The 10,721-nt window shown below is 64.0% G+C and overlaps 2 protein-coding genes across 2 annotated transcripts in view; both read right to left on the reverse strand.

Annotated features, from left to right (window-relative positions):
- The window catches only part of DNAH17 (dynein axonemal heavy chain 17), a 34,738-nt gene extending 28,116 nt beyond the window's left edge, over positions 1–6,622 (reverse strand). The window contains exons 1-17 of the mRNA XM_072880731.1: positions 6,519–6,622; positions 6,202–6,397; positions 5,910–6,056; positions 5,454–5,562; positions 5,059–5,162; positions 4,815–4,955; positions 4,264–4,407; positions 3,855–4,037; positions 3,501–3,755; positions 3,215–3,384; positions 2,728–2,950; positions 2,531–2,647; positions 2,312–2,398; positions 1,868–2,020; positions 988–1,236; positions 638–760; positions 62–409 (exon numbers count right to left, since the gene is read on the reverse strand). Of these exons, the coding sequence (XP_072736832.1) occupies positions 62–409; positions 638–760; positions 988–1,236; positions 1,868–2,020; positions 2,312–2,398; positions 2,531–2,647; positions 2,728–2,950; positions 3,215–3,384; positions 3,501–3,755; positions 3,855–4,037; positions 4,264–4,407; positions 4,815–4,955; positions 5,059–5,162; positions 5,454–5,562; positions 5,910–6,056; positions 6,202–6,397; positions 6,519–6,610 (2,841 nt within the window). The 5' untranslated portion in view covers positions 6,611–6,622. The remainder of the gene's footprint in view (positions 1–61; positions 410–637; positions 761–987; positions 1,237–1,867; positions 2,021–2,311; positions 2,399–2,530; positions 2,648–2,727; positions 2,951–3,214; positions 3,385–3,500; positions 3,756–3,854; positions 4,038–4,263; positions 4,408–4,814; positions 4,956–5,058; positions 5,163–5,453; positions 5,563–5,909; positions 6,057–6,201; positions 6,398–6,518) is intronic.
- A 226-nt stretch (positions 6,623–6,848) lies between these two features.
- On the reverse strand, positions 6,849–9,695 carry LOC140660527 (dynein axonemal heavy chain 17-like). Its single transcript, XM_072881497.1, has 10 exons — positions 9,596–9,695; positions 9,121–9,313; positions 8,950–9,049; positions 8,773–8,858; positions 8,479–8,604; positions 8,008–8,163; positions 7,845–7,928; positions 7,277–7,444; positions 6,965–7,081; positions 6,849–6,911 (listed from the first exon to the last, which is right to left on the reverse strand). Exons 1-10 carry the CDS (start codon positions 9,688–9,690, stop codon positions 6,849–6,851), a joined length of 1,188 nt encoding a protein of 395 aa, XP_072737598.1. The 5' UTR covers positions 9,691–9,695.
- Between the last annotated feature and the right edge of the window lie 1,026 nt (positions 9,696–10,721).

Genomic DNA, 10,721 nt, shown 5'->3' on the forward strand with positions numbered 1-10,721 from the left:
TTCAGCTCTACCTGAACTGGCGGCGAGCTCTCGGAGGCCCGGGGGGTGATGGGCTTCGCACTTTGAAATCTTGATCAATAGCATCAAAATGCTTTGAGTCCTCCGGCAGTTGACTGCGGATGTCTTCGGAGCCGATGAAGATGCTTTCCAGGTGACTCCACGTCCTCTGCACCTCAAACCAGATGCTGATAACGGAGTCGGTGGTCGACAGCTTCTGCTGCCAGCCCGACACCTCCTGAAGGAAGAAGGCTAGGTACTTGGAGGTCATCAGGTTCTGCAGCTGCACTTGGTTGTCCTCCAGCATCTCGATGAGCACCTCATCCGACTTGAGCAGCACGATGCCAGTCCTGGTGTGGGGCTCATGCTCGAACCGCATCGTTGCCCAGGTAGTGTCCAGGGCGTTCAGCACCTGCAGACGGAGCATGAGAAATGAGCTGGACCCTGCTGTGCCAAGTCCCAGACCCTGCGGAAAGGCAAGGCAGCAACAGGAACGTCTCCTCTGGAGCACGAGCTCCACGGGTGCCGCGCTGCGTGTGGACTCCAGCCCCCAGGAGCAGGACCACGAGCGCTAACAGCCACGGAGCGGCATCAGAGCAGGGCTCTCAGCAAAGCAGGACAGGAACCGAGCCCCATTTACCTTCTCCATCCCCGACTCTTTCACGGCTTTGTCCACGATGCCACGAACCTCATCCTCGAACTTGTGCAGGTTCAGCTGCAGCAGATCCGCGAGGGTTGTGTCCTCGGACATGGTGAAGTTCACCTGGAGCAGAACCGGCACCGTCGGGGCATGGACTCCCCTCCACGGAGAGGCAGCCCAGCAGCTTGCCCAAATGAGCTCATTAACACCCATGTTTAAAGACCCTACACAAATATTTGTGTATGGCCAGCTTTTAAAAGGGATTGCATGCTTCCCCTGATGGATGCAAGTCTTGGGAGCCTCGCGGGTCAGGGGTTGGAGCCAGGGAAGGGCGGGAGGGCTGAGAGCACCTTGGTTGCCTGCATGAGCTCATGCCAGTGCCGGTCCCTGATGGCCGGGTTCTGCAGCTCGTTCACGGCACGCAGGGATGTTATCATGTTCTTCACGCTGTTGTCCAGCCCTGTGAACGCATCCCAGCTTCTCATCTCCTTATCCAAGCTCCGAATGTCTTTAGCAAATTTCTTACAATCGATATCCATCTGCTCAACATCGATATCCTTCCACCTGGTGGTCTTCCAGTCGTCAATGCTCGTGTTAACCTGAATTCGGGAATACATCTTCACAGGACGTGCAATTAGCAGAAGCATTCCTGCCCAGGATGAAGAGCAGTATACCCAGCGCCTGCACACCCCATGCACCCGCCATGCCTCCCACACGTGCACACCCAGCACCCGCACACCCGTTGCACCCATGCTGGGGTGCGCAGCCTCTGCACCAGCAGACCTGCTCTAACGCTGTGACAACCTGCCCCGTGCCTCATCCCACCTCTCACGGCAACGAGGCTCTCGGAGCAGCTACAACAACTTTGCACCTTTGGCTGGCGGTGCCCAGCTGGCGCAGGGTGCCCACGCCGGGTGCCCATGCCGGGTGCCCACGCCGGGTGCCCACGCCTGCCGACAGCAGTCTGCTGCCAAGCCCTTGCCTGGAGGCGGTGTTGGGCATCGTGCCCTGGCACAGGGGCCAGCACCGAGCCCAGGGCTCCCCATCACCGCACTCAACCACAGACAGCTACTGGCAGCCACCGTCTGCAGCCACCGGGCAGCTTGTCACGGGCTCAGGAGCTTCTGGAGGACCAGCCCAGCACACCCCAGAAGCCTGTTCTGCACATCCCCGTGCCCCTGCCTCCTCCTGCCCTCCCCATCGTGCCGGCTCGCAGCCCACGGCACATACCAGGACGATCATGTCCCAGAGCTCCTTCAGCAAGCGCACTTCCCTGCGGCATGCCTTGAGCTGTTTATATTCTGGGACCGACACTTCGAACAGCCCGGCTGACTTGGACAGGGCGGCCATGTTGCTCTCCATGGCGGCGATGCTCTTCTGTTGCTGGCCGGAGAAAAAGAAAAGGTCTCAGCCAGGCACCATGTGCCAGGGACATGTCTCCTACCCCAGCGATGGCTCCGTCCCCGCTGCAGCGTGGTGGGGACAGGAGAGTCGCTGCCGCAGGGCCAGACCCTCCCCGTTGGGCTGGCACCCGGAGCCAGAGCCAGAGCTGGAGCCGGAGCAGCCCCCAGCCCCCTCAGCCCCCTGTGTAGCAGCACCCAGTGCCCGGGGCTGTGGGCAGCCGGGCAGTGCCGGCGAGGACAGCGGCAGCCCTGACATCCTCCCCTTCCTTACCTTGTTCAAGGACTTGTAGGGGTCTGGGTCAGTGTATGAAAAAGGGGCTTTTTCCCTGAACCTCTCCCGGAAGGCGTGCTGCCGGACCTGCGCGGGGAGGACGGGGCTCAGGGCGGGCAGCTGGGAGTTGGCAGCTGGGGAGAGCAACGGCATCTTCCCGAAACCACCGGGAAGCTGCTCGCTTGTCCCCCTCCCGTCCCCAAGCCCCGGGGCGGGCACCTCGAACTGCTGGCACTTCCTGCGGATGATGTTGACCTCGTTGGCTTGCAGGGGAGCCGCGCTCTGCTTGACGCGCAGGGAGAGCTTCTTGATGCCGTCCCAGTGCTCGGGGAGGTCCTGCAGCGAGCACCGCACGGTGTCGGCAGCCTGGCCCCGGGGGAGCCCGCGCCCAGCCCCCTGCACCCTGCGCAGCTCACGTGGAGCTGCAGGTGGATCTCCTCCGGCATCTCCTCTCCATAAGCGCTGAGCAGGGCAACCGTCTCCTTCAGGGGCTCAAACGTGCTGTCGGTCGCCGCCTGCCGCTCCTTGACCCTCATCAGGTGCCCCATCACCGCCACCAGCCCGTCGTAGTCTCCCTCCTCCAGAGGTTTACTCAAGCCGGCGTTCGCCTCTTGGATGAAATCCTGCAGCTCCCGGAGGCTGGGAGGAAGGCAGCGGCGCTCACCAGGCGTCCCCGCTGGGGCTCACGGCCGTGCTCATGCTCGCCTGGGGCTCGCTCTGCCGGGCACGGCCCCCGGGGATGCGCGCCCGCGGGCTGCCTGGCAGCTTCACCCGCGCCCCCACGGCTCCGTCCCTCGGGGGCCAGCCCTGCCCCGGCACACTGTGGTGCCTTCACCAAAGCCCAGCCGGGCTCCGGTCACCGGGAGCACCCTGTCCCCGGCGGGGGGCTCACCAGGCTGCTACCTGGTGGTGACGTGGCTGGCGAGGTGCTGCCGAAGCGCCAGGCCCCGGCGCCTGACGGCGGCCAGCAGCGCCTGCTTGAAGGGGCGGCAGTCGCTCTGCAGCCACCCCCCAAACACCTCGGTGTTCGCGAACCCCGACACCTCCTCGCACAGCGCCTCGCACGCGTCGATCTGGGGACGAGAGCTGGTCACGGCCCGTGGCCGGCCCCCCCCCGGGCACCCAGCACCTCCATGGGCACCCGGTGTCCTCCAGGGCACCCGGCGCATCCCACGCACCCACCCCATACCTCCTGCTGAAAGAGCTGGAGGGACGGGGTCCCGGGGGCTGGGGGCTCCTCTGGACGCAGCTCCGGCTCCTCAGGGCCGGGGCCACTGCCCAGGGCGAGGAAGTGCTGCAGGAACTCCCCGGGGTCCTCCAGCCACAGGTGGGCTTGCTCCTCGAAGCCGGCACCGTACTCCTCGCCTTCCGTCATGGCGCTGACCACCAGTGACACCACCTCCTCCCGCATCCTGCTGAGATCCGCCTGCTCCTCCAGGGTGGTCTGAAGGGACGGGCAGAGCTCTTGGGGACCGGCTCAGGGGACCGGGCATCCTTGCCCACCTCCAGCGGAGCCGGGAGGTGCTGCCCGCCATGAACCGACCTTGTAGCTCAGTTTCCCCTCCAGCAGCCGAGGCACGCACGCCGCGGACGCGTAGGTATCGCTGAGCAGGCTTTCGACCAGCTCCAAGAAACTGTTGTCGTCTCCCGCCTCCAGCGAGGGACGGTACCGCACTCTGCCGTCGCACAGCTCCATGCGCACCTCGAACAACGGGGCCACGTCGGCCTGAAAGAGGTCAGTGCCCTGCACGGTGCGTCGTGTCCCGCGTCCCCCCGGCCCCCAGCCCCGCAGTCCCCCCGTGGCGGGGATGAGGGGGGACACCAGCACCTCCAGCGCTCACTGCCCAGGTGTGCCGGCGAGCACCGGGATGGGCACGTTTGGCCACCAAACACCTGAAGAAGCTAACAGCGAGCGGTGGGACATCCTGGGCACAGGGCAAACCGGGACCTACGTCAGGGGCCATGTTGGTGAGCAGGAGCTGCAGAGATTTGTGGACGAGTCTGAAGAGTCCATCCAGCACGATTCCATCTATGTATCCCACGTAGTCCAGCCATATCTGCGACGACTTGTCAGCCTTAAATAGATCTGCATTCTCCTGCAAGCAGAAAAACCCAACTAACACTTGTCGATGAACCCAGCAAACGCACCAGCTCCCAACACTGCGAGCGAGTCCTCTCTGTTGGCCCCTGCGGGTTTGTCCTGCCGGGCTGTCGCACAGATCCCGCGTCCTTCCCTTCTCCCAGCTGTACGACACCAGGAGCTGCAGCCAAGACCTCACCCCGAGAGGGCAGAGGATTTCTGGAGTCCGTGTGCGGTGTTTCACGGTCCGTCGCTGGAGCCTCGTCTCAGCAGAGACCGGAGGATCGCACCCCAGGTTTGAGTCCAATGCCCACAGTTACAAAAGCGGGGACACCACTGGGTTCAGAGCATCGCAGCATGCGAGCACCGGACACAACCCTTCTTAAACCAACTCCGACCGAAGAGCCCTGGGACGTGCCTCACCTCCACCATCTCCTGGATCTTTACACCTGCATCCCTAATGGCAGCATAGCGCTTGGTTAAGGTGTTTGTTTTTCCGTCCAGGTCCAAGAGCGCTGCCTCCTTGCTGTCCTTCCTTTCAAACAAGGGAGCGGCTGAGCACTCCTGCGGGGAGAAGACGACAGGGCTGCTCCGCCGTGCTGGGGAAGGGTAAATCCCTGCAGGAGGCTTCCCAGGAGGGCGCTTGTAAAGCACCAGTAAAAGCTACCTCCATCAGCTGGGTGATATTTTCCATGTTTAACTTTGCTTTCTGGACCCTGGTCTGCAAGTCGTACAGGATCTCTCTCATCTCTCGGATGTACTCCATGACGCCTGGGAGGAAAAGGCACGTCCAGGCTTGACGGGTTACGCAGATGCCTCCAAGGCAGCAAGCCATGGCCGGGGCACTTCGGGGCTATTCACCACGGGGGGGGCACGCTGTCCAGCCCCCCGCCTCACCCACCCACCCGCGCCAGTGGCGCGGGGGTCCGTGTTTTGGGTGTGATGACTGTGGGGACCCGAGGGCAGCTGCCGGGCAGGAGGTGGGACGGTGCCGGGGGCCAGGGCCCCCCCGAACGCACAAAGAGGATCTCTGGCCTTGGGCGGCCAAGGCTGGGGTTGTACCTTCGTGGTGCCAGAAGAGGCTGTGCTCCGCGCTGGCCAGCTGGCCGTCCACGGCCTCCAGCTCCCCTGCCACCAGCGGCAGCTCCACCGGCAGCAGCCTCCGCTTCACCTGGGGGCAACGCGTCCGCAGGTGAGTGCTGCGGGCGGAGGAGGGACCCTGCTCCCGCTGAGACGTGCTCGCTAGGGCACGGGTTTTACGGAGGAACGGGGTCCCCACCCCACCGACATGGAGCTTGGGGGGCAGAAGGAGGCCGGTGTGCAGCAGCAGCCTGGCCCAGCCACGGGACAGGCAGGGACCCGGGGTGCTGGTGACGTGCCCGGTGTACCCCAACCCCTCCAGGCTTCCAGGGCCTGTTTCACAAGAGCCTCTCCCCCGGGGGCTCCCCAGCCAGTCTCAGCCTGGCCAGAGCTGAGGGCATGGAAAAGCAGCTGGGTTGTCTCCCCTTTGCAACCTGCCTCATTGTACCAGCCAACGATAAGATCCAGGTTGTCCACAAACTTTTGGAAAGTCTCATTTTGAGCAAAGAGGCTCTCGGCACTGCCCGGGATATCCTTCTGCTGCTGGAAGTTCAAGTACTTCACCTCCCGCAGAACGGCGACGAGCTGCGAGACACATTGGCCGGAGAAAAGGTTTGTTAGTAAAACCCGAAATGTCTCACCACAGCCTCTGAGAAAGTCAGATTTACATTCAGGAGGGTGATCGCGGCTGTTCCCCTGCGCCAGGTTGGCTGCCGGCGCCAGCACCGACCTCTTTGCTGAAGTTCACGCTGAGGAAGGAAGAGCCGGGGTCCCTCAGGATCAGGGGCTGCTCCAGGCTGAAGCGGCAGTCCTGGCCGGCTCCGCACACCCACTCCTCGTAGACCTTCTCGCGGTAACCTCGCAGCAGTCCCATCATTTCTTCGTACTTCCTGGACACCAGTCTAGCTTCAGCACTGACCATCACACTGCCAAGGTCATGACAAAGAATCAGCTGCTGCAGTATAGCACGGGAGCACACGCCAGGTCGGATCCTGCCCTGGCTGCTGCCCCGCGTCCCCGTGGGGTGACAGGGTGGCCTGCACGTACGGGTGGTCGATGGCGAACAAGTCCCTGTGTGGCCCCTCCAGCCGCTGCTGCAGTTCCAGAGCCCACTTCAGCTGCCCGGCCACCGGCGGCATGTTTTTGTTGGTGGGCAGCATGATTTTGTTGGTGGGGGGGCCCCCCCAGCACGGCGGCGGGGAAGCGGTCTGGGCGTCGTACAGCGCCTTCACGTTATCCAGCTCGGCGCTGAACATTCCCAGCAGGGCTGAGTAATAGGGGGACACCTCAGCCTTTATCAAAGGTCGCTCCAGTAGGGAGGCAAACATGTGCACCAGCTGCGGGAGGAAGAGGTGTCGGCTTCTGTGCTCCAGAGCATCACCGGAACGGCCCGGTGACACCCCCGCGGTCACTCCCAAGCGCGCGGGTGCAGCGTCCGGGCTGCAGGCAGTGCCCGAGGGCAGGACCCGTCGAGGCGGGGGTGGCACGCGTACCTTCACAGCGGATGCCAGGCAGTTGCAGTCATCAAAGCCTTGGCAGAAGATGGTGGCCAGTCGCCTGTCCACGTCCTGAATCTTCTCCTGGAACTCTGCAAAGTCTTTGTTCAGTTGCTGCCAGTAAGAGCAAAATGATTTAAGCCGGAGCAGTGGAAGCTCTGTGCTTCCTTCCCAAATCCTTCCTGAAGCCCGATGCCCCGGAGCCCCGTGACCTGCCCCAAAGCCAGCACAGCTCTTCCAGCGTGTTCTGGCAAGCCATTTTTTTTTTAATTAGCAAATGCATACACTTCCATACCAGCATTCACTCACCTCTTCTGCAGGATCTAAGGGATCGTATCTGCAATCAGCAAAACCCTTGATGAGTTCAGAGACCTCCTCGTAGATCTGAAACACCTGGCTCCCGAGGATGTTTCCTCTCACTCCTCCCAGCTCTGCCTTCTCCAGCTTCAGAAACTCGATAGCTGTCTGGTACAGCTCCTGGCAAGCACAAACCATCATCTCACCCGGCTCCTCTCAGTGGCAAACCCCAGCTCCCCGGGCCCCGGAGCGGCAGCACCGGCACAGGGCTGCGTCCTGCGAGTTCACCGCTCCGAGGAGCATCCTTCCCGGGCGTGATCTGTGGCCTGGCTGGGGGTGCCCGTCCAGCCCCAGGCGCACGGGTGCTGTGCTGGGAACGATGCCGCTGCGCTCCCGGCAACGCGCCGCTGCTGGGCTCCCACCTCCCCTCTGCTCCTCGCCTGTGCCAGCGGCCCCAGCCCACCCCGGGGCCGGAGGGGAGTTTGCCCCTGTGCCACTCTCAGGGGACCACCCCGGCGTCCCCGGGGCAGGGAGAGCCCACAGGGGCCTGGCGCCGAGCCCCAAAATGCTGTGCTGTCACCTCAATGGTCTTGAGCCTGTGCAAGAAGGAGTCCGTTCTCCTGAAGACGAGGGAGGGGGGGAACTCCCAGAGCTGCGGCTCCTCCTGGAAGTGGAGAGGGGCTGTCAGGGAGCGGAGCTGGCATGGACGGGGCCAGCGGACCCACGCCGTCCCCCGCACCCACCGGGAACAACGTGGGCATCAGGTCAGAGCAGTAAGTGCTGTAGGACTGGAAGAGCTTCTCTATGGTGGAGATGCTCAGTCTGATTCCCCTTAAGGCCTCCTCGGTTTCTCCTTGCAGCCCCTTCATCACGTCCTCGGGGCTCAGGAAGTTACGGGTCTAGGACAGGCAGATGCAGGCAGGGGCCGTCGGCAGAGGGGAGCAAGGGGGCTTCTCCTGCCCGCGTCCACCCTCTGACCCACGGGCTCTGGTGGTTGCCCGCAGCCCACACCTGCCCCAAACCTCCTCCCGCCCCACGTGGGGGCTTTGCCGGCCCCTTGTTGGGGTGTCTGCGTGACCCCAGCTGGCTGCCCACGCCTGCCCTGTCACCCCTCCTGCTGAGGGTCCCGCAGCGGGGCGGCTGGAGGAGGCAGTGGGGGCTCAGTGCTGCCCTGCCCCGTCCCGCTGGAGCTGCCGCCAGGCCCGGGGCTCTACCATCTCCACGAGGAGGTTGCAGATCTCCTGGAGGATGACGATGACGCGGGCGGGCGAGCTGTAGTGCTGGCAGTGAGCACGGAGGAGGCGGACGGTGCACAGCGCCCTGTCCACACAGGGCTGCAGCTGCAGGAGCAGAGCCTCGTTAGGGCAGGGCCGCGGCCACGCCAACGAGGGTCGGGCAGAGCCGGGGTGGATCTGCGCCCGCCTGCAGCCTCTGGGGCTCAGCGCTGCTGCCTCTCCCCAGACAAGGAAGCCAGGCGGTGCCTGGTTGTTTTGCCGCATATAACTTACCTGGGAGTAATCCGCTTGCTCCATCTCTTCCAGCAGGATCCGAAGCGGTTGCAGGTGGAGGCTGACATCTTTGGCTTCCTCCAGGCCTGGGCCGGGGGAGAAATTCTGTGTCGGGGATGGGGAAGCCTCGCCGGAGGGGCGAGAGGCAGCTGCCCGCCACATCGCCTGCGGGCTTACCAGCGCTGACGTCCCTGAACAAGCTCTGGAGCGCCGGCCAGTAGCAGCTGTTGGCCTTCTCCAGCATCTCGGCCAGCGCCGTCACTCGGGGCGAGAGCAGCTGGGGGGGGAGAGGTGGCATGCTCGGCACCGGGGACACGTGGCTGCCAGCCCCCGTGGGCGAGGCGGTACCTGGTTGTTGATGCACTGCAGGTTGACCGTCCTCGTGTGCCAGAACTCGAACTCTGTCCCGGGCAGGGGGTGCAGCCCCTCCAGCAGCGGCTGCGCCGAGTCCTTGCTCAGGATGTCTCTGATCTGGTGGGACCACTCGATGACAATGGTCTCGATGGAGTGCAGCGCCGAAATGTCCACAGGCCCCGCCAGGCTGAAGGCAGACGGGCTATGCTCCAGTACCGGGACCGGCCCTGAACCGCCCGGGGGAGCCCCGCTGCCCCAGGAGCCCCGCGCACCCGCCTGCAGCCACCTCCGTCAGCACGGCCGCCCGGCACGAGCCGCTCAAAGGGGCTCTGCTGCTGAGACGTGGCTGTGCCCAGGGATGCTCGGGGCCCGAGCTGGCATTCTGGCTCCCATCCCTCCCAGAAGGACTTGTGCTGCCGCGGGTCCCTGCCAGGCTTGGCCGGCACCGAGCGGTGCTGGCAGCACCTACCAGTCCAGGGCAGTGCTGGAGTCGTGCCGGCCGTCCAGGTGCTCCGGCAGCGGCAGCAGCGGCTTCCCCTGGATCTTCCCACCCATCACGAACATCTCATTCTTCAGCCGCTGGGCTTGTCGCACAATGTCCTCCACCACCACCCCAGGCCAGCCCGCCACGTTCTCCTCATTCAGGAGCAGGGGGGACACAACCTGGAGGAGAGGGCTTGCTTGGGTGCTCGGTCAGGAGCACCAGCTCTCCCGTTGCAGAGGGCAGCGTGCAGCCGCGCTGGTTTGCACAGCGTCCCCTCTTGCTGCCTGTCCGAGACCAGTCTCAGCCCAGCTGCAGCTCTGGCAGCCACAGATGGGTTTTGCTGATGCTCTTCTCGTCCGCACAACCAGGGGTCCCCTCAGCCTGCAGCGGGTTTCCAACCCACGGTTTGGGAAGTGCTGGGAGCGGCACAGTGAGTGCACGTAGCGGGGTCAGGGGCTGGTGCACCAACAAAAGCCCCCGGCATTGAAGAGGGGGAATTGCGGGGGCTCCTGGGGCCTGACTCAGCTTTTGGGTGCTCTGGGCTGGCAGTCCTCTGAGCAGGAATATTTATGGGAAGTTTGGGAGAAATCCACTCAGACATTTCCCAGCTGTGGAGCACGGGTAAAGGGGAATTACGCTGAGTTTTTAAAACCGCAGGGTGGAAGTGATCCAGCTGGGCCCCAGGAGAAAACCGGGCTTGTGACCTTCACCCAGCTCTGTGTCCTGGTGGGGCTCGGTCAGCCCACCGGCACAGTGGGGCGGGCGGCCGGGAGCCACCACGAGGCCGGGGCCAGCGCCTGGGGCAATTTTTCTTCTATTAATTTATTTTAATTGCTTTTTGAGCCCACCTAAAGTTTTGGCTACAGCAGCCTGCAGCGGGTGTCCAGGCGGCAGCGGCGTGCATGGGGAGCTCAGCTCGTCCCGCCTGCCCCGAGCCTGAGCCCGGCGCCCACGCACGTGGGCAACCCACCTCCTCCACCACGGTGATGAGCTGCTCCACCGGCGAGGGGCCAACGTCTCCCACCAGCAGCCTGCTCTGACAGTTCTCCTGGGTGATGTTCTCCCTCTTCTTCTTCACGAAGTAGACGCCCTTGCCCCTGAGGGCAGGCGG

The sequence above is a fragment of the Ciconia boyciana genome, chromosome 16, assembly GCF_034638445.1.
Source record: "Ciconia boyciana chromosome 16, ASM3463844v1, whole genome shotgun sequence".
Lineage (NCBI taxonomy): Eukaryota > Metazoa > Chordata > Aves > Ciconiiformes > Ciconiidae > Ciconia > Ciconia boyciana.